General features: G+C 46.1%; 1 protein-coding gene across 21 annotated transcripts in view; it reads right to left on the minus strand.

Moving 5' to 3' along the window:
- Window positions 1–23436, minus strand: part of CCDC7 (coiled-coil domain containing 7) — a 334724-nt gene that overhangs the window by 47341 nt on the left and 263947 nt on the right. For 16 of the 21 annotated variants that reach the window (XM_039527959.1, XM_039527957.1, XM_039527978.1 and 13 more), the window contains 4 exons: window positions 8907–9002; window positions 6851–6882; window positions 6227–6306; window positions 2910–2994 (listed from right to left, as the gene is read on the minus strand). In XM_039527959.1, the coding sequence (XP_039383893.1) occupies window positions 2955–2994; window positions 6227–6306; window positions 6851–6882; window positions 8907–9002 (248 nt within the window). In that variant the 3' untranslated portion in view covers window positions 2910–2954. Of the gene's footprint in view, window positions 1–2826; window positions 2995–6226; window positions 6307–6850; window positions 6883–8906; window positions 9003–23436 lie in introns of those variants that run through there. The other 5 variants (XM_039527971.1, XM_039527970.1, XM_039527969.1 and 2 more) reach the window with 3 other exon arrangements.

Raw genomic sequence — 23436 nt, forward strand, 5'->3', positions numbered from 1 at the left:
GCCCAAGTGGAGGGTCAGGTCGACTTCATAAGGACCTTCCTTGAATTAGGTCTCCTCTTAAATGAGGCCAAATGTACTCTGTCCCCGATGCAGAGGATAGAGTTTATAGGCGCAGTCCTAGACTAGACTCAAGCCAGGGCATACCTCCCGGAAGCCAGATTTCACTCACTAGGAGACCTCAGGACTCAAGACCTCAGGTCTCAGGTGGACCTCGCTCGGCACATCAGTGTCAGAGAACTGAGAGTGGTGCGCCTGGCATGCCATGCTTTCAAAACCCACATAGCAGGCAGTCCTCACAAACAACACCTCGGCGATGTTCTATATCAACCAATGGAGGGGGCATGCTCCTCTCCCCTTTGCCAGGAAGCCCTCGTGCTGTGGGACTTCTACAAAGAGCACTCGATCCACCTGCAGGCATCATACCTCCCAGGAGTGCAGAACGAGCTGGCGTACAGTCTCAGCCAGACTTTCCATGGCCCTGAGTGGTCCCTCTGGCTGGACATGGTGAGCTCAATCTTCTGTCTCTGGGGCTCTCCCCAGATAGATCTCTTCACCACTCACGGCAACAGGAAATGTCAGCTATTCTGCTCCCTCATGAGTCACAGTCCGGGGTCCATCACAGATGCCTTTCTCCTCCTGTGGGGGGCTGCTTGCTCTATGCTTTTCCACAATTCCACTGCTCCACAAGGTGCTCCTCAATATCCACAGGGACTGGGCCCGAGTCATACTGAGCGCGCCGGTGTGGCCATGCCAGCACCAGTTCACGTCACTCCTGGGAATGTCTGTAGTGGCACTGCTCACTTTACCACTGGTCCCGGATCTGATTTCGCAGGAGGACCATGGCCGACTCCGGCACCCAAATCTAGAGTCGCTCCACCTCACAGCCTGACTGCTCCATGGCTAAACACCATGGAGCTGTCCTGCTCGGATCAAGTCAGACAAGTCCTCCTTGGTAGTAGAAAGTCCTCCACCAGGGCAACCTACCTTGCCAAGTGGAAAAGGTTCTACATCTGGGCGGAGCAATGCAGTCAGTTGTCGTTGCTCACCTCCATACCATGCATACTGGACTACCTCCTTCACCTAAAACAACAAGACCTGTCCCTGTCATCAATAAGGGTCCATTTAGCCGCCGTCTCCATCTTCCATCCAGGCACAGATGGCTTCTCAGTCTTTGCAAACCCTCTAGTCAGTCATTTCCTCAAGGGCCTGGACAGGCTCTTCCCGCAGATGTATCAGCCTGTCCCAGCCTGGGACTTTAATCTAGTCCTCTCCAGATTTATGGGCCCTTCATCTGAACCACTGGTGATGTGCTCCCTGCTCTATGTCTCATACAAGGTCGCGTTCCTCATGGCAATTACCTCGGCTAGACGGGTATCGGAGCTCAGGGCCCTCACGTCCGAGCCCCCTTACACAGTTTTTCATAAGGACAAGGTCCAACTCAGACCTCACCTGACCTTTCTCCCTAAGGTTGTCTCCCAGTTTCACATGAACCAGGACATCTTCCTCCCAGTGTTTTATCCCAAGCCACACTCCTCCGATAGGGAGTTCAGGCTGCACTCGCTGGATGTACGTAGGGCCCTAGCCTTCTACATAGAGAGGACTAAGTCGTTCCCAAAGTCCATCCAACTCTTTGTGGCTGTGGTGGACAGAATATGGGGTCTCCCTGTCTCTTCTCAACGCATCTCATCATGGATCACATCCTGCATTCCTGAGTGTTATGGCCTGGCGAGGGTGCCCACCCTGCTGATTACCACCCACTCTACCAGGGCCAAGCCTCCTCAGTGGCGTTCCTGGCACAAGTCCCCACCCAGGAAATCTGCAGGACTACTATGTGGTCCTCGATACATATGTTCACAACGCACTATGCAATTACACAACAGGTCAGAGATGATGCAGCCTTTGGACATGCTGTGCTCCAATCAGTGCATGACTCCGACCTCACCACCTGAGCTTTGGCTTGTGAGTCACCTGCTTGGAATGGACATGAACAATCACTTGAAGAAGAAAAAACAGTTACTCACTTTCTCATAACTGTTGTTCTTCGAGATGTGTTGTTCATGTCCATTCCAATACCCACTCTTCTACTCCTCTTCGGCAAGAAGGAATGGAAGGGGTGGAGGGTTGGCAGGGCCCTATATTGGGCGCCATGAAGGCGCCACTCCAGGGGGCGCCCAGGCCAATGCTATGGATACTGCTCAGGGAAAAATCCTCTGGCTGGCGTGCACGCAGCATGCACACACCTGGTTGGAATGGACATGAACAACACATCTCGAAGAACAACAGTTACGAGAAAGTGGGTAACCGTTTTATATATTGAGTGCCTGGAAGCCTATTAATTTGGCCCAAACTTTTTGTTTATTAGCTTGGAAAGATGGTAAGGAAGGGGAAAAACCCACCACATTCTCTTAGCCACCTGCATAAAATACAGCATATGTTGCAGCACTTCCCAATTTGCTGTGATATAGTCTTCATGTACAATAGCTGTTTTTCTAAAATCAGAAGTATTTGGCAAGAAGGCATTTAAGGACCATAGACTTACTTCAGAACCAACTCTAAAATATGTATTCTCAATCAGTTGTCTTATCCTAGGGCAGGAAGTGCCATACATGATACAAAAATGCAAGGTTAAGAACTAGTATAATCAAATCAATTCTGTTAAATCATTAAAAATAAAAAGATATCTTTACTCAGCTTTTGTGTTCAGGTTCTGTCTGTTATAATTAACATTTCTGTGCAAGTAGTTTCTTCCACAACTGTCATGAGAGCACTGACAGCTAGACTGATCTGTACATTGATATGTAAAATAATAAGGCTTCCAAACCTGACTACAGTTACGATCGACTTTTTATTTATACTATAAGCTTGTAATCATTGAACTGTTCTGCAATGAGCAAGTAAGATAGAACCACCTCAGTAATGTCTTGGATCCTTTTTTAATTCTGAAGACCTTGAGCTCAGCACACTATAACCCTTTCCAGAAATACAGAGTGTTTCCTGAAAACAAAACAAAGTTTTGCTGTATTTTACAGAACTGCAAAATGTACAGAATACCTGAATATATATTTAAAACCACACAGTTTATTTTCTCACATAAAAAATTGTCTAACAGCCAAGGTTGCTGTAGTGAATAATGACTCGGGGGGGGTTACTATATTATTTTGTTATTGTCTAACTCAGTGGTCTCCAACCTTTTTATGCCCAAGATCACTTTTTTAATTTAAGGGCCACCCAAGATCTACCCTGCCTCTTCCCCTTTTGCCCTGCTCACTCCATGCCCCCATCTCTCCGTCTCTCACTCTCACCCACCCTCACTCACTTTCACTGGTCTGGGGTAGGGGGTTGTGGTTTGAGGGGGCGGGTTCTGGGCTGGGGCCGAGGGGTTTGCAGTGTGGGAGGGGGCTCTGGGCTGAGCCTGGGGCAGGGTTTGGGGTGTAGGAGGGGGTGAGGGGTGCAAGCTCTGAGAGGGAGTTTGGGTGCAGGAGGGGGCTCCAGGTTGGGGCAGAGTGTTGGGATACAGGAGGCGGTTTGGGTGAAGGAGGGGGCTTTGGGTTGGGGCAAAATGTTGGGGTACAGGAGGGGTTATGGGGTGCAGAAGGAGGTATGGGGTGCTGGCTCTGGGAGGGGGCTCAGGGCAGGGGCTTGGGGTGCAGCAGGGGGCATGGAGGGCTGGCTCTGGGAGGCTGCAGATTGGGTGGTGGAAGAGAAATGCTGGTCCAGCAGAGCTGGGCCTGCTGTACTCATGCTATTCCTAGGTCTTAATGCTGCAGAGCCACTCAGAACCTGCCCATTGAAGGGGGCGGCAATTATCTCAGGTGGCCCCGCTCCCAGAAGGGACCAACGTGGCTCCAACCCCTCCCTGTTTCCGGCAAATGGGAGCTGCAAGGGCGGTGCTTGCAGGCAGGAGCATCATGTGCCCCCCACCCCCTCAGGGCCCTGAGGCTGCGCTGGCTGCTTCCAGGAGCAGCGTGGGGTCGGTGCAGGCAGGGAGCCTGGTTTAGCGGCAGCCTTGCCACACCACCAGAGATTGCGATCGACTGGAAGAGTCTCCAGGATTGACCAGTCAATCACAATCAACCGGTTGGTGACCACTGGTCTAACTATTAGCTTTAATGTATGGACACGCTTAACAATGTTGATGTAAAATTTAACTTTATACATTCCAAAAAAAAAGAACAGTTACTTTAAAACCCACAGTTACTGTAAGCTAAGTTGTATTGGCTACACAGATTCAACTCTTGGTGAGAGTATACCCCATGCATGTGAGATCAGATTCTTTTGGCCAGCACTGTCCATTGGGACAGCACCTGAACTCTAGAAGTCTCACACCACCCTGCACCCTAGTACACACGTACACATCCAAAGACATAAAGGGCAAAGCAGGTCCCACCATCCCTCTGTTCCTTCACCAATTCAAAATCCCAAAAGAGTAGGGCAATTAAGAGAGAGGTATGGCAGGTCACGAAATCTATGTGGATAACACATCTGGAAGAACCAGAGTTACTGTAAAGGTAAGTAATCCTTTTTTCTTTGATTGTCCACATGGATTCCACTCTTGTCTGTGTGCTTGGAGATGGGTACTAGGTGTCCTACTTAAACAACGACTGCAAGACAACCCTACCATCTGAGCATCCAATCTGGAATTTTCTGCCAAAGAAAAATATCTTGTGAATGTGTAGACTGAGGTTCAGGTAGCTGCCCTTCAAAGCCCTTCAAATTTCAGAATCAGCTGCATTCATCAAACAAGCAGCAGAGGTGGCTTGAGCTCTAGTGGAATGAGTACTAATGTGGCTAAGTGGATCTAACTTGGCTATCTTGTAACTTGTTCTTATACTGTTGGAGCTTTTAATGAGGATATTGTCCATCCTTAACCCTATCAACAAAGGCCACAAACAGTCTAGGTATGTTCCTGAATAATTTTGTCTTGATATGGTAATATGACAATGCCCTCACTACATCAAGTGTATGAAGATTATTTTCTCAGGGTTGAATGAGGCTTGGACAAGGAAACTAAAAGATGAGTAAACTGATTCACCTGGAACTCTGAAACAGCTTTTGGCAAGAACTTGGGATGAGGCCCGAGAGTAACCCTGGCCTGAATCTCTCCTTTCCTTTGAGCTGATGTAATGGCTGCTGTCAATGAAGAGTGCTTTTTAGTTGGTAAAGGGAACAGATTGCTAAGGGTTCAAAGGGGAGAGGGACCATCAGCCCTGTTAATACTATACTGAAGTCCGGAGGAGACTCCTGTGAGGGAAAACATGAATAAGGCCCTTATGGAATCTAGCCACTGTAGGGTGAAAAAGATACATTGTGGGCCTGGATTGGAAGATTATTTGCAGATATTGCTGCTAGATGGACTCTTATGGATCTAACAAAGTCCAGATTGTTCCAGAGTTAATAAATAGTCCAATATTCCTGAAATGAGTGTTCTCAAGGGAGACAGCTAGCACTGAGATTCCCAGATAGAAAACCTTTGCCACTTAGTTTTATAAGACAGTCTAGGTTTTGCTTTGGAGCAAAATGTTCTGACCATCAAATGAGCAACTTCTTTCAATGTATAACAGCCAGTCACCAACTACTGTCAGGTGTAACAATGCTGGATCTGAGTGTAGGATCTCACTGTTCTGAAGACTGATGGTCAGAGTGAGAAAAGTGAATGGTCCCTCACTGAGAGGTTCAACAGATCTGAATACCAGAACTGCCATGGATATCAAGATCTTCAATCCAGCATTTTGCCTCAGTTTCTTCAGGACCTTGAGTATCATTCACACAAGAGGCAGGTTTTGAATCCTGGAGATTTCATTTCCGCCCTATTGCTCCTGCATGCAAAGGGAAGTCTAGCCGCTAATCTAAATAGCTGACAAAGTTTCGGGGGGTTGGTGTTGTTTTGGGACAATGGGCAAAAAGACTATAATTACCAATTATTTAATTAGCAATACTCAAAGCTAACACAGTGCACAGAGAAGGTGGCACATACTGACAGGGTTCTCTCTTGCTGTCACAGGTGGTAAGAAGTAACAGAGATGGTTGGGCTTACTCTACCCTTCATGCCCTCAGATACAGGTATGAGAACATCTAAAGTACAGGGGTGGTGGCCCCAAAAGTCATCGCTGGTAAAAAAAAAAAAAAAAAAATCTAATCTGACATGCATAGGACACATGGAAGAATCACAAAGAAGAGCCAAACTTAACTATGATCCACAAAACAAGTTTAATAGTCATAAACGTACATAGTACTGTTATATGTAGTGAAAGTGTTTGAGACATCCCTTGCAAACCTGGAGGGCACCATCATTTGCAAGTGCACCATCTGCAACAGATCCAAGGGTAAGAGAAGAGCAATAACTTTCCAGGATTACTGGTTATCAGAGGAGCTGTCTATTAATCCAAGCACAGGGAGTCATGTAGAAACATTTTAAATATTTAAGTCTGGTCACAAATTTCTCCCAGAGTGCTCTTGAACTGATCTGGTCCTTGGTTCACCTGACCAATTCTAATCCCTTAAAGCCACAGATTTTTCCTCCTAGTCTATATTTTCTAGTAGGGAGGGACTGAACTCTATATCTCTTATCACAATTGTTTTCTTATAAAGCATGTGACACCCTAAGCACCACAGTCATTTGCTAGCTTTTCCCTTCCAGTACAGAGAGAGGCCACAGATGGTAGAACTATGACCCTGCCACTAGAATTAGGGTTATGAGAATAAATATATAGTTTAAATACTCACAGCATCTTGAGTGACTCAGTCTGTTCTTCAAGAAGCCCATCTCAATTGTGTTCATTTATTTAAGAGTGCTGTCTGAATTAGTGCAGGTGAACGATAATGTGTTTCTAAATAAGTTGCATCTACTCACCTTGCCTGTGTTCTGAGGACTCAGTAAGGCTCCTAAAATCAAAACAAATACTTATATCACACCCAGCATGGAAGCTTATCTATACCTCTCAGTATTTTATGATTTGAGGTAATAAAAAGGATAACTTGGTTTAAAAAACTTATATAGTACAATATTAAATCTTACTGTGATATAAATATTAGTATTAAAATATTCTGGTATGCTGTAAAATTAATGCACATTGGTTTTAAAGCCTGGCATGCAAGTTAATTTAGAACACTTTTATTGCATAGAATAAATATTTTACAATGCAGTCAACCTCATAGGTCCTACAGCCAGAGCCCAGTGCACTCTCCGGGTGAGAATGTTTCTGTCACCATGCTTATTTACCATCTCTCAGACTAATTAATTGTTGTTTATTCTAAGTACTGACAATAAATAAGAGCCCAATCCCAACTAGAGTATGTCAAACTGTGCATGTGCTTCAGAAACAGTTGAGGATAAGTGCTTGCCTGTGTTCGCTCATGACACTCATGTGACTCCATGAAGAAGTTGAGGGGGATCTATCATATCTCTTCTGGTTCCATGGAAAGAATAAAGGTGGGTTCCCTCTTACTCTTTTCCCTCCCAGCCCTGTGGCTGGATGAAGGATATCCTACTTGTCCCTGTTGCCAGATGACAGCTGCTCTCATCCTCCTGGCCCCATATAAGCATGGGTATGTTTGTTTCAGCCACTTCTGTCCAGGGCTGCCCAGAGGATTCAGGGGGCCTGCGGCAAAGCAATTTCAGGGGCCTCTTCAAAGGTGAAATACCATAGAATACTATATTCTCATGGGGGCCCCTGTGGGGCCTGGGGCAAATTGCCCCACTTGCCCCCCCCCCACCCTCCCCAGGCAGCGCTGCTTCTGTCTCTCCCCAGACCCTGCAGAGAGGCAAATGGGGAGGTCCCTTCCTTCCCCCTGCATCTTCTCCATGAAATATGAAGGATGTGTATGCCTCCTGTTCCCGCTGCTCTGGGCTACCACCACCCGCTGTTACTGGTCTTTCTCCCCAGGGGCTCTTACTCATTTCTGCTGATCTTTCTGCCTCACCTGGCCTCATAAAGGTGTGAAGGAGGCTCTTCCTCACAGGCTCCTGGTGCCTCCTGGGCCAATAAAGGGCTGGGGGCAGGGGGTGAAAGAGCCCTCTGTTATCTAGCCCCTGCATTACCCTTGCTGCATACAGTGCATGGGGTTCAATGGGTCCATGCAGGAGCCCAGCTAGTGAAGGAGTCTCCTACCTCCATTAAGGTCTGTGTGCTCCCTAGGATTTGGGAAGTGAAGGTTCTATACTGACTCCTCAAGGCCCACTGATTCTCCTATCCTTAAATTAGGCCAGGGAGCCTACTGGCTGTTTTTCTCCCCACTTCCCTTCCTCTTCATCTTTCATCCCGCTTGGAAAGGCCAAGGGACAGAAACAGAGCCAGTCTCACATTGCTCCTCCCTTTCCCACCTCACTGTATGATTAGGGGAGGGAGGAATGATATCCTCCATGGCTTAGTGAAGGGAACAACGGCTGAAAATGACCTTGTAGGGTCCTGGGAGAATGAAGAATGTCTCATTCCTCCTATCCTCCTTATTGATCCTCTTCCTTTCCCAGATGTCCAGGGGAAAAATGGCTTCCTTATAGTCTCAACAGCACTTCAGTTCCAGGGTTACTATTATATAGTCTCTTGTATGTGTGGAGAAGCACATACCCACGATCTCCTCCCCAAAACAATTCATAATGGTAATGTAATTAAGCTGGTGCTTAAAACTAGGATGTAAAACAGAGCAACACAGCAATAAAACTCTTCTCAGAGCATTGTCCAATGCACAAATAAATACCGTGAATATAACTATTTCTTTCTAATCTCTCAATTTTAATAATTTTAATAATTTTAATAATCTCTGGTGCTACACGTTAGAAAAGATGGTAAAATATTTTTGGACAAGTGGGATTTTTAAAGTGACAGTGCTCCTTTAACACTAACTAGAATACAAAATGAGACACAGTTTGAGATTTTTGTGCAGTAATGTTAACATAAGAAAAAGGTTACCCTTATTAAGGTCTTTATTGTGTGAAATGGAAGATTTCTTTACTATCTTTTTCTTCTGACAAATTTCAATGTCTGGTAACTGTTGAGCTTCCTTCCCTGCATATGGTATGTAAAATCAGATAAACAGAATACAGTACATTAACACTTTGTTTAAAATTAACATAAACAAAATCAGGTAAATCTAACCTAATCACTTTCAAAAATATTATGTTTCAATCCTTTAAAATTAATAGTTTGGTTTAACTAGTTACACAGTCCATTTTAGGAAGGGAAAAGCTACACAACACACCAATGTCATGCACAAACTCCCATTATCAAAATTAACTAATTTCCATTAAAAACCATGGGATTGTAAAATAACTCATCACCATTAATTTTTATGGCCCAGTCTGCACTTGGATTAAAATGCTACCTAAATCTATTTATAAACCAAGTTGTGTATACAAGAAATCTAGGTTACTTACCTCTTGGCCTCCTCCTGCAAGTGAATGCTTTTCTGGCACACTAGTCCCAACATATACAATGGGTGCAATTGCAGCTTTTTGCACCCATAGGTTGGATTTTGTCCATTGTGTGCTTTCTTTCATCGGATAAAAACTGAATTTGCTTTCTGCTTTAAAAATCTATTTCTAACAGAATTGGCTTCATGTGTTACCTGAAGTGACTGAGCATTGAAGGAAAACCAGGAAACCTTAATAGACTTGGAGTTACATCTGATGTTATACAGATAACGGATGGTGTCATCTCTTTGCAGTAGTGCTCAGTTGATTAAAGTATAAAATAAACTCTAGTAAATGATACCATATGGGATACAATTACTCAGATGCTATCAAATAGTTCTAATAAAACAAAAATATACTAAGAGAAGGATTGTGTTTAAAATGGAAAAAAAAACGGGAAGAGTTTTAATGGTTAGTATTCCAGGGAGAGGAGCCAGTAATTTTATATGCCACAAAGAAGTAGAGCACTGCTAAAATCTGATATATGTCAAATCCTGTAGCAGGAGGGCCACATGCAGGCCACTGGGGAAAGCACAGCAGCACTTGCATGAGAGAGAATCAGAGGAGGTCAGGAATTTTTGACAAATGGGAATGAAAGTGGAGTGAAAAGTACAGGAACAGGTATAAATACATGAACAGATGGGGGTTGCTTTACCAAGTGTGAGGTCAGTAACTGTTACTCACACCTTCTTGTCAACTGTCTGTAATGGGCCACTCTCTTACCACCTCAAAAGTTATTTTTCCTCCCTTCCCCTCTGCCATATACATTGGCCAAACCAGACAATCTCTACACAAAAGAATAAATGGACACAAATCTGACATCAGGAATCATAAGATTCAAAAACCAGTGGGAGAACACTTCAACCTCTCTAACCACTCAGTGACAGACTTGAAGGTGGCAATTTTGCAACAAAAAAACTTCAAAAACAGACTCCAAAGAGAGACTGCTGAACTTGAATTAATATGCAAATTATATACAATTAACTTAGGTTTAAACAGAGACTGGGAATGGTTGGGTCATTACACTAATTAAATCTATTTCCCCATGTTAAGTTCTCCTCACACCTTCTATGGGTCATCTCGATTATCACGTCAAAAGTTTTTTTTCTCCTGCTGATGATAGCTCATCTCAATTGATTGGCCTCTTACAGTTGGCATGGCTACTTCCACCTTTTCATGTTCTCTGTATGTATAAATATCTTCTTTCTGTGTGTTCCATTCTATGCATCCGAAGAAGTAGGCTGTAGCCCACGAAAGCTTATGCTCAAATAAATTTGTTAGTCTCTAAGGTTCCACAAGTACTCCTGTTCTTTTTCCTCCCTTGGTATCCTGCTGTTAATTGGTTTATCTCGTTAGACTGCCCTCACACTTGGTAAAGCAACCTTTCATGTATTTATACCTGCTCCTGTATTTTTCACTCCATGCATCTGATGAAGTGGGTTCTAGCCCACGAAAGCTTATGCCCAAATAAATTTGTTAGTCTCCAAGTTGCCACAAGGACTCCTTGTTGTTTTTGCTGATACAGGCTAACACAGCTACCACTCTGACACCTGTAAATACAAAGACTTTGTCTTCTTAGATGAGCTGCCATGACCAACAGGCACTTGGTAAACAATCTTGGTGCCTTGGAAAGTCCAAAGGGAAGAACTCTAGTGTGCATTTCCCACCATAAGACAGAGTGATTTCCCATGTGTTGGATGAATAGACACCTAGAAGTATGCATTCTAAAGGCTGAGAGCTATGAATCAATCCTGAGGAGCTAGGGAAGGATTTATGGAAAGCAAGGCCAATCCTGAATTTGAAATGCTGGATGAGTTTATTGTCACTAGGGTCAAGAATGGGATGCTACCCTTTTTTTTTTTTTTTTTGAATAAGAAAATGAGAATACCCCCCCCCCTGATCCTGAACTGAGAGGGTACTGCCCCCACTGCCCTAAATTGTGAAAGGGAATCTACATCTTGTTTTAACAATGTCTCATCAGAGGCATCCCTGAGGAGAGACAAGGAAGGAGGGTAGTGGAGTCACAAGGACCGAAACTGGACTGAATAGCTGTACTGAGGACTTCAAAGACCCAATGGCCCATAGTGTTTCTAGCCCAGGCCTCTGAGGTGACTTAAAGGTGGTTGCCAAATGAGGTGGGGAGAGGGGCTACAGATGCACAGATATCAAAACAGGGCTCTCAGCTGTGATGTCAAGCTTGCTGCCTAGATGAAGACACAGACTGAATGGTAGCTGAGAAAGAGACTGAACTACTTCTTTTCTGGAAACAAAATTTTTTAGGAGGTTCAGTGGATTTCTGCTGGTAGCAATATGTCAATTGAGGACACCATCTAAAGGAGCCTTGAGATCTATTTTGTGTCCTTGTAACGAGTTGCACACTCACGGTGGCGCCTTCTGCTGGTTGCTCTAGGAATTAGCTCTGTGGAGCACCCTCTGCGGGTGGTGTCCCGCCCGTTGCCTGCTTGGCTTTGCTGTCTGAGACCCGCGTTGCTCCCTGGCTTGCGGCGTCCTCTTCTGGACATAGCCTTCTAGCTGTGCCCCAGCTCTATCCCCCCCCCACCCCCTTCCGGGGGATATCAGCAGTCCTCAGCCTGCACTTGCCTTTGTGGCCACCTGCCACCCCAAAGTCTAGTCCCTTGCCTCAGGGACAAGACACAGTCCTATCAGCCATGCTCCTCCATGGTAAGGTGCAGTGTAAGGTGGGAGGGAGGGACCCAGGCCTGCCCACTACTCTGGGTCCTGGCCCAGGGGCCCTCTGGCGGTAGCCATGTCCTGCCTTCCTTCTCTCCCCTCTACTGCTCGTGCTCCCTGGGTCACTTCTCTTTGGCCCTTGCACCTTCTCAGCCCGCATATATCATGCTGGAGCTTTCCCTCTGCTACTCTGAGCCTGCCCAGCACTTCTCTATCTAAGGTGCTACCCCTGGGAGCCAGTCGTCCTTCCTTGCTTGTCAGGGAGAGACTCCTGTCTCCTCTGCTTTGCAGCCTTCATATAGGGCCCAGCTTGGCCCTTATTGGCTACGTTTCTGCCCTTCTCTGATTGGCTGGGTTCTGCGCAGCTGCTCCCCTCCTCTGCCAAAGTGGAGCATCTGCCCCACTACAGTCCTCCTTTGAGCCAGAGTAAAAAGGCCCAAGGATCAACGTGTTGCTTTGAAATCTTTAAAGGAGTGAAGTGCCTCACCCATAATAGACTTGCATAACTTGGAACCCTTGAATGGCAGATCCTCACTAGCAACTTGCATAACTTTTGGAATTCCTAATGATTGTAACTGAGAAGAGCAATATATAGCAATTGATGTAGTCACAGCTCTAGCAGTTCCATCTCAAGCATCTAGAACAGCCTTAAGAGAGATCTTTCCAATCAACTGGCTGTCTGAGAGAATAGATTTCAATACATCTCGCAAATCCTGTGATAGCCTATCCATAATGTTCCACAGCACATAATTGGATTTACCTACAAATGCTTGATATATGCCAGCAGGAAGCAGACCTTTCTCCCAAGAAGTCCTGCTTTTTCAGATCTTTTCCTTTGATGCAATCATAGGAGGTCTTTGCTGCTTAGATTTTTCAGGCACTGCAGCAACTACCAGTGAATCAGAAATAGGGTGAGTATAAAAATATTCAAAGCCCTTAGTTGGGACCAGGCAACAGCTATCAGCTCTTTTAGAGCTGTCAAGAATCGAGACTGGCATCTGCCACAAGTCTTTGTCTGGTTCAAGGATGCCATCACAAATGACCACAGCCAATCTTAAGAGATATCTAATGTATCTTCCATGCATTTTAACAGATCTTGAACGACCTTAAAATCATCTGTTGTGGGAGGTACAGCTGGGTTAATGTCATTGTCACAATCCCTGGGTAGGTTGTCCTTGCTGAAATCACTTTTCCAATACCCTTTCAAGTGGCAGGCCCATGCATGCCTCCACTACTCTTTGAGATATGGGGCCCCACAGCCCAACCATTCCCCAACTCAGTCTTCAGATTGATTATACCTCCCGGTAGCATGCATGATGCTTATCAGACCCAATGGACTTGTCACCTGCAAGAGTTCTCCTTTGGGAGCCTTTGGACAGTGATAAAACAGAAACAGCTTCTCCAAAACTAAGTATGATTTATTTTACACCAAAGGTACATAGCGCTTAGAGAAGTGGATTTAAAATAAAAAAAAGAGGCTGACATGCTTATTGTCTTACCCATGCATGACACTCCCCTCAATGTCTTAGTTACACATAATTTAGCCTTATTGTCCCCTATTCTCTTGGGGACCAAGTTGTAGCCTGCTTGCTGCAGACTCTAGCTTGCAGTCAGTGTCTGGGTCAGCCTGCAACATGTTCTCTCTGTCCGCTTACAGCTAAGATGACCACTTCACTCCTCCCTTTCTGCCATAGACATCTTTTTATAGATTAGTGTATTTGCTTCTCTCTCTTCTCAGCCTTGACATGACATAGCCTTGTTTTCAGATTGGGATCTGAGGAATCCCTCTTCATGGCTATAAGCGTGGCTATTGTGTTTGAGAGGAGGCTCCTTATCTGGGCCATTGTTTTACCTTTCCTGCCTGGTTTCTTTAACAACTCCATTTTATCTAATATCACATAGATACACTGACGGGTATGTGATATTTATAAAAAATAGTACAGCTGTTTCCTAGTTCTTCACAGGCCTCATAAAATAAAGATTCATAGAAGGGACCATTGATCATCTAGTGTGACTCCCATATACCATAGACCTTCACCAAAAATAATTCCTAAAGCATAACTTTTAGAAAAACATCCAATCTAGATTTAAAAGTTATTAGTGATGGAGAATCCACTACGATGCATGGTAAATTATTCCATTGGTTAATTACTCACTTAAAAAATTATGCCTTATTTCCAGTCTGAATTTGTCTAGCTTCAATTTACAGCTATTGGGTCATGTTATGCCTTTCTCTGCTTGACTGAAGAGCCCATTTTTAACTAGTTGTTCCCCATATAGGTACTTATAGACTGTAATCAAGTCACCCTTTAACCTTCTCTTTGTTAAACTAAATAGGTTCAGCTCCTTGGATATATCACTATAAGGCATGTTTTCTAATCCTTTAATCATTCTCATAGCTCTTCTCTGAACCCTCTCCAATTTATCAACAACCTACTTGAACTGTGGGCACAAGAACTGGATACTGTATTTCAGCAGTGGTTGCACAAGTGCCCAATACAGAGATAAAGTAACCTCACTACTCCTACTCAAGAGTCCCCTGTTTATGCATTCCAGGATTAGATTAGCTTTATTGCCAACAGTGTCACACTGGGAGCTCATGTTTAGCTGAATGAACATGAACCCCAAATCTTTGTCAGAGTCACTGCTTCCCAGGATAGAGTCCCCCATCCTGTAAGTGTGACCTACCTTTTTTGTTCCCAAATGTATACATTTATATTTAGCCATATTAAAATGCATGTTGTTTGCTTGCACCCAGTTTACCAAGTGATCCAAATTGTTCTAAATCAGACTTGTCCTCTTCATTATTATTTACCACTTACCCGTCATGATGAAATCACCACAGGAATCAGAGAGTTCAATTCATCTCCTTCCTGGTCATCTTCCTTTTGAACCTCATCAGGATCTAGGCCTTGCGGCTCTGCAGATGGAGGAGCTCTTAATGCCTTAGAAGTCTGACAGGGGAAGGAGAGCTGGGGTATGAGGATAGAAAATGACGATGATTCTAAGATAGCCAGTAGGGCCAGGTTTGAATATTATATGATTAAGGAATGTGAGGCCATGGAATTTGGCCCATACTTGGTCTCTGTTTTATTGTGTAGGCTGCCTTTTCTTTCAGAGTCCCATTCTGGGTCAAAGTCAGGTGACCAAGAGAAAACCCTAGGGGATGGCTCCATACTCTGGTTTGATGGTGAGTGTAATGGGGTGAGATTCACCACTCTGGCCCCTCCTGCTGGTTGTCATGGGAATTAGCTCTGCTCGCTAGGGTGCTCTCCTCTGGTGGTGCCTGGCAGCCATCGCTTTTGTTCCAGGACCTGCGCCACTCCCAGGACTGCAGCATCGTCTTCAGTGACACTGCCCTCCAGCTGTGCCACATTCTGTGTTCCCCCCTTCCAGGGGACCTGCAGCCTCTGTCCAGCCACTCCTTCAGTGGCAACTGCAGTCCATTATCCCAGGACTGCTTCCAATGCAGCTCCCACACCTTCTTCTGCCCTTACCTCGGGTCCTCAGCCTGCAGGCCCTAGCAGCCAGCCAGGAGCTCTGTCTAGCTTGCAGCACCGCTCTGTCCAAAGTGCTGGCACTCCTTCTTCCTGCTGGGAGCCTGGTCTGCTCCCCTCAAGCTCCAGTCAGCTACGGAATTCTGATCTGCCCTGCAGCCCTTCTTTTATGAGCCTGTGTGGCCATGATTGGCTGCTCCTCTCAGCCCCTTTCTAATAGGTTGCTCTGGCGCAGTCTCCTTAGGACTCCTTTTAACCCCTTTTCTGCCAGTGTGGGGCAGCCATCCCATCACAGTGAGGAAGAGTAATTTTCTTCAGAAGGTGTAGCTGTTTTATTAAGTGCCATCTGTTGGCAAAGAGACCTGGATGGAAGGGACATCAATGAAGCTTGGTGGATGGAGATTTTCAATTTAGGTACCTTAAATTCTGGTACTGATGGATTAAGAATTACTGCTATTGCCGGGTTATGTACTGGGCACTCTGTCTCTGGAGTAATGGTAAGGTTCCCGCATACTATGAAGGCAGTCAGTGCCGTAAAGGTTTGTACAAAGGGTATTGATGTGGTGGGTAATGGCATGGAACCTACCAGTGCCAAAGACATATGTGCTGAGGACATATGGTGTCAAGAAAGGGCAGTCAAAGACTGGAATCTGTGGCAACGATGATCAGTGTGTAGTTGGTGCCAAATCTCTAGCCTGATGTTGGTGTCAAAGCCAGAGCAAGATCTCTGCTAATGGTCAGGTTTCAAGGATGGAACTGTAGTAGAACCTTTATAGTGGCTCTTCTGTCTTTTTTGTCAATACCAGGATTGAGAGTCAGTCTTAGAGGACTGAGCATTGAAAATCAGCATTGAGAACTAGTCTTGAAACAGTACTCCTTCCTGCCATGGTCAGTAGAAGTTACAGGTTGATCAATGGGGAGCTTGGTGGATCAATACCCCTCAGGTGAGGAGTTATGTAGAGGCTTGGGTACTAGGGGTACAGTCCAGTCACACTGGCGGAATGGGACTTTTGAAAGGAATGTCCCTTGTGTAACTCACAGCTCTCTGAGTTCAAGGTACCTTTAAGAGAACACGCCAACAGCAGCAACTTGAGATTGGCATACCTCACCATCTAGGATGTGGCTTTCTCCCAGACAAAACAGGCATTTAGTGTCCCTGTTGTTTAGGAGTATTAAAGTATCACAGGATGAGCAGGAAAAAGATGGTTACTTACCTGTATTGTAACTGTTGTTCTTCAAGATGGGGGTGCAGATGTGTATTCCATTCAGGCATGTGTATGCCTAGTGCACCGAAGCTATAGAACTTTGCTTAGTTGGGATGGTGCTAGTGCACTCTGACCCTCATAGCCCCTCCAATGTCTATATAAGGTTGGCACGGCCCCATCCCCTCTCAGTCCCTTCGCACCAGAATCCAAAGCTGGAGATGCCAATGCATGGGGGATAAAGGGGCGGGGATCATGGAATACACATCCACACCCACATCTTGAAGAACATTTACAATACAAGTACATAACCACCTTTTCTTCTTCAAGTGTTGTGGACATGTATTCCACGCAAGTTTGCATCTGACCTAGATGCCATTGTACTAGCATAATGTTTGGTAAAAGCATTCATGGAAGATCATGTAGCAGCCCTGCAAATGTTCAATACTGAAACATTGCTGAGAAATGTGATTAATATTGCTTGGGCTCTTGTTGAATGAGCCCATAATGCCCATGGAGGCATAGTCAGAACTACTCCATAAACCATGGTAATACAGGAAGTTATCCACATGGAAATCGTATATGTGAAGACCAACTGACCTTTCATCCAATCCACATAAGAGACTAAGTCAAGGTGATGAACAAAATGGTTTAGTTCTTTCCAGATAGACTGCCAAGCACCATCTCACATCTAATGCATGGATATGCTGCTCATCCACGTTTGAGTGTCTTAGGCCTTATCTACACTACGGTTTTGTCAACAAAAGTTATGCTGCTTTAATTAAAGCGCTTTAATTAAACCGCTGTTGCATGTCACAGTATGCTCCTTCTGTCAGCATAATGCATCCACATTAGCAGCTCTTGCATCGACACAGAGAGCAGTGCACTGTGGGTAGTTAATCCTCTGTACAACTGGCCACAGGATGCTTTGGGAAGGATTTGCAATGCCTCATGGAGCAGGTACAGTGTCACATGATGTGGGTTTCTTAATCACATTTTTCCATGGGCATCCCACTAGATTGTCAGCTGCTTTTCAACTAAAGTGTTTGTGCGGGGGAAGGAGGAAGTGTGTGTGACAGGTTGTGTGTGTGTGTGTGTGTGTGTGTGAGAGAGAGAGAGAGACAGACAGACAGTGTGTGTGTTGGGGGAGAATGTGTGTGTTGGCATGCTCTCTCTTTAAGTTCAGACAGTAGCCTTGGCAACCAATCCTGAGTCAGGGGGAGGGGGGCACCCCCACACATATCAGCTCCTGGCTCTGCGCAGCACAGCAGTCTCTCCCCGCCCTCCACCCCACAGCAGAAGCCCACTCTGCCTTCCAATTCCACATTAATGGTTCCGTGATTCCCTCCGAGTTCTCCAACAGCCTCCTCAGCAACCAGGAGTGGTGTCCTCAGCAGCTTTGTGAGCTCTCCAGGCTGAGGAATGTCAAAGCTTCCCAGAACTTTGAAAGGGGAGGGGTGCATGCCTGCATAGCGAGACGCAAGGCAGCCGAGTTCAAAGCAGTGAACAGAGAGGTCACAGTGGGCATTGTGGGATACTGGGAGAGGCCAGTTATGGCAACGTAATGAACGGCAGCTTCTACACTGATGCTTTGTTGCTTTAACTTTGCCACAAAAAGCTCTATGCCTCTTGTTGAGGTGGTTTCATTTTGTCAGCTAAACAGCAGAGTTTTGCTGCCAAAAGTAGCTTTGTAGTGTGTACACCTCCACTGTTTTGTTGGCAAAAGCTGCCTTAGAAAAGACTATAGGCAAGTAAATAACCTGGGTAATGTTAAACTGTGGAACCACCTTGCACAAAAACTTTCAATGTGGATGTAAGGACACTTTGTCTTTGAAGAAATGACTATATGAGGTTCTGCCATTAAGACTTGTAATTTACTGACTATTCTTGCAAATGTTATAGCCACAAGAAAGGCTGTATTTTTGGGAACTGAAAGACAATGAGCAGATTACTGTCTGCTCAAATGGAGAACCCATGAGGGTGACCAGCACAGTGCTAAAGTACCACAATGGGACCATTTCCTTCACAGGTGGAAACAGGCAGACAATACCTTTCAGAAGGGCAGGTGCTTCCATTTAGGCGACCTAGGCAGTCGCCTAGGGCGCCAGGATTTGGGGGGGGCGGCATTTTGCCGGGAGGGTGGCAGGTGGCTCCGGTGGACCTGCCTCAGGCGTGTCTGCGGAGGGTCAGCTGGTCCCACGGCTCCGGTGGAGCATCCGCAGGCACGCCTGCGGCAGGTCCACCAGAACCGCAGGACGAGCGGACCCTCCGCAGGGATGCCTGCGGGAGGTCTACCGGAGCCGCGGGACTGGCGGCGAAATGGGTAGAGCCGGCCCTGCGCCAAGGGCGCCAAAAACCCTGGCACCGCTCCTGCCTTTCAGAAATCTCACTATCATGAATTTTGAAAAAAATCAGTGTTCCTTGGATCAGAGGACAAACTGCTGAGATTGCCAAGTGAACCCTCAAAGAGCTAAGAGCCAGACCCGAGGACTTCAAACATAACAGGTAGTCCAAAATGTCCTGAATATGAGTTGACATGTGCTGAATTCCCTCAGACATTGACCAAACCAAAAAATGTTTCCACTTAGCCAGATAAACAGACCTCGTAGATGGTTTTCTACTATTAAGGAGGTTCCTCTGAAATGCTTCTGAGCATTGCCTTTCCTCCTCATCTAGCCATGTCCCATCCATACCATGAGCTGCAGACTGCTTAGTAACAGTTGACCAGCCTGACCATGGGGCTGACTCACCAGGTCGGGAAAGAGAGGAAGCAATTTCGGAGGTCAAACAGACAGATTGAGAAGGTCAGAGAACCAACACTGTCTTGGCCAAGCTGGCATAATAAGTACTAATTTGGCATAGTCCAACTTTAGTTTGAGGATAACTTGAGAGATTAAAGGGATGGGGGAAAGGCATACATCAGCTCTGTTCCCCAGTTCAGATGGAAGGCATCAGTCAGAGAGCCTGAACTGAGTCCCATTTGGCAATAAAATTGACAGCACTTCTTGTTGTCCTTTGTTGAAAATAGGTTGACCAATGGGATGCCTCAATCCTGAAAGTATCAGAGAGGTAGCTGTGTTATTCTGGTTCTGTAAAAGCAGCAAAGAATCCTGTGGCACTTTATAGACTAACAGACGTTTTGCAGCATGAGCTTTCGTGGGTGAATGCCCACTTCGTCGGATGCAAGAGTGGAAATTTCCAGGGGCAGGTAAATATAAGCAAGCAAGAAGCAAGCTAGAGATAACGAGGTTAGATCAATCAGGGAGGATGAGGCCCTGTTCTAGCAGTTGAGGTGTGAAAACCAAGGGAGGAGAAACTGGTTCTGTAGTTGGCAAGCCATTCACAGTCTTTGTTTAATCCTAAACTGATGGTGTCAAATTTGCAAATGAACTGAAGCTCAGCAGTTTCTCTTAGAAGTCTGGTCCTAAAGTTTTTTTGCTGGAGGATGGCCACCTTAAGATCTGCTATTGTGTGGCAGGGAGGTTGAAGTGTTCTCCTACAGGTTTTTGTATATTGTCATTCCTAATATCTGATTTGTGTCCATTTATCCTTTTCCTTAGACATTATAATCCTGACATTATAATCAAAGAGGCTGATAAAGGAGGTGCTGTTGTCATCATGAACATGTCTGACTACCAAAAGGAGGCCGCCAGACAACTCTCCAATACCAAATTTTACAGGCTACTTCCCTCAGATCCCACTGAGGAATACACTAAGGCCTGGTCTACACTAGGACTTTAATTCGAATTTAGCAGCGTTACTTCGAATTAACCATGCACCCGTCCACACCAGGAAGCCATTTAATTCGACATAGAGGGCTCTTTAGTTCGAATTCTGTACTCCTCCCCGACGAGGGGAGTAGCGCTAAATTCAACATGGCTATGTCGAATTAGGCTAGGTGTGGATGCAAATCGAACTTAGTAGCTCCGGGAGCTATCCCACAGTGCACCACTCTGTTGACGCTCTGGACAGCAGTCCGAGCTTGGATGTTCTGACCAGCCACACAGGAAAAGCCCCGGGAAAATTTGAATTCCTTTTCCTGTCTGGACAGTTTGAATCTCATTTCGTGGTTGGACATCAGGGCAAGCTCAGCAGCACCGGCAGCAATGCAGAGCTCTCCAGCAGAGGAGTTCATGTAATCTCTGAATAGAAAGAGGGACCCAGCATAGACTGACCGGGAAGTCTTGGATCTGATCGGTGTGTGGGGCGAGGAGTCTGTGCTTTCGGAGCTGCGCTCCAAAAAACGGAATGCAAAGACCTACGAGAAGGTCTCCAAAGCCATGAGAGACAGAGGATACAGGCGGGATGCAACGCAGCGCCGCGTGAAAATCAAGGACCCCAGACAAAGCTACCAAAAAATCAAAGCGGCAAACGGACGCTACGGAGCCTGCCAACACTGCCCCACCAGTGACCATGGACTCTGACGATGGGACAGTGTCGATGGCCAGTTCCTCGGCGATGTTCGCGGACGGGGAAGATGAGGAAGGGTTTGTGGAGGACGAGGCAGACGACAGCGCTTACAACGCTGGTTTCCCCGACAGCCAGGATCTCTTCATCACCCTCACGGAGATCCCCTACCAACCCTCCCCGGCCGTTAACCCGGACCCTGAATCAGGGGAAGGAGCAGTCGGTAAGTGCTTTAAAAATGTAAACTTTTATTCTTAATATAACAGGAATCTGAAGTATGTGAAAAGGAGGTCTCTATATATATGGGGATAGAACAGAAATCCTCCTGGGAGATCTCCACGAAGCTCTCCTGGAGGTAGTCGAAAAGCCTCTGCAGGAGGTTCCTGGGGAGAGCTGCCTTATTGGGTGCTCTGTGGTAGCACACTTTTCCGCGCCAGGCTTTCATGAGGTACTCAGGGAGCATTGCCTCCCCGAGCACGGCTGCATAGGGCCCTGCTTTGTGCTGGCTTTCACGCAGCATGTGCGCTCTATCTCCTTCAGTGACCATCCTCAGGGTGATCTCGCTCGGAGACTCTTGCATTTAATTAGGGGAATTACTGTAATGTTACGCCTGGTCCAAAGTATTTTTAAAAAATCTCCGGACAGACAGCGTAGCAGAGACTCAGCACGCTGCTGCGTGACAAGCATAACGGAAAGCCAAAGAATCAAATGGACGCTCATGGAGGGAGGGGGGACTGAGGACGCAAGCTATCCCACAGTTCCTGCAGTCTCCGAAAAGCATTTGCATTCTTGGCTGATCTCCCAATACCTGTACGGTCAAACACATTGTCCGCGGCGGTTCAGGGCATAGCTCGTCAATGTACCCCCCTCCCACACCGCCAGAAGGAAAAGGAAAAAAAATCGTCTCTTGACTCTTGTAAATGTCACCCTATGTGTACTGAATGCTGCTGGTAGACGCGATGCTGCGGCACTGTACTGTAGCATCCTCTCCTCCCCCCCGCCTCATGGGTGGCTGATGGTGCAGTAAGACTGATATCCGTTGTCATCATCATCAGCCTTGCTGTAGATGGTGTAGTGCAATACGATTGGTACCCATCCTCGTCATCAGCCCATAAGTAGACGGCCTGCTAACCGTCTTCATCATAGCAACAGGGGGCTGAGCTCCATCAGCCCCCGCCCTTCATGTGTAAAGAAAAGATTCTGTACTACCTGGACTGTCATAGCAGCAGGATGCTGTTTTCCTCTCCCACACACTGCTTAATGTCCTGTCTGGACAATCATAGCAGCTGGAGGCTGCCTTCCCCTTATTTCATTTCAGTAACAAGTCACTGTTTCTTATTCCTGCATTCTGTATTACTTCAGAACACAAATCAGGGGACACTGCAACGGTAGCCAGGGAAGGCTGGGGGAGGAGGGAAGCAACAGGTGGGGTTGTTGCAGGAGCACCCCATGTGAATGCCATGCAGCTCATCATTCCTGAATAATCTGACACGGAGCGGCTGTGCTCTCTGGTTCTCTACTACACTAACCCCATATTCTATGCAGGAATTATTCTATTTTTAGATACCATAAAGGAGGGATTGACTCGGGGAGTCATTTCCAGTTTTGTCTTTTGCCCCCCCAGTTAATCTCAGCCAGGGGCACCTATGACAGCAGCAGAAGGTATAATGCAATACGGCTGGTAACCATCATCACCGTGCCAATTTACAATGGCATAGTAGATGGTACAGTATGGCTGATAACCATCTCTGCTGTCACGCAAAAGCAAATGAATGCTGCTGTGTAGTGCTGCTGAATCGCCTCTGTCCGCAGCATCTAGTACACATATGGTGACAGTGACAAAAGGCAAAACAGGCTCCATGGTTGCCACACTATGGCGTATGCCAGGGCAATCCAGGGAAAACGGGCTCAAAATGATTGTCTGGCGTTACTTTCCCGGAGGAAGGAATGACTGACTACATTTACCCAGAACCACCCGTGACAATGAAATTTGCACCATCAGGCACTGGGATCTCAACCCAGAAGTGCAAGGGTCGGGGGACACTGCGATGGGGTAGAACAGGGGCAGAGTTTATGCTTTCAGGATTGCCTGCTGCAGGAGTGCGGACGAGATAGGTGCTGTTCATGGTGTTGTTCACAGACACAGACTAGACTGTGTTCATTGTTCGCAAAAATGTATCTTTGCAAGGAATTCACTCCCTTTTTCCCATCACACAGCTTCGACTGTCTCCAG

This window comes from Mauremys reevesii, linkage group 2 (assembly GCF_016161935.1).
Source record: "Mauremys reevesii isolate NIE-2019 linkage group 2, ASM1616193v1, whole genome shotgun sequence".
Taxonomy (NCBI): Eukaryota; Metazoa; Chordata; order Testudines; family Geoemydidae; genus Mauremys; species Mauremys reevesii.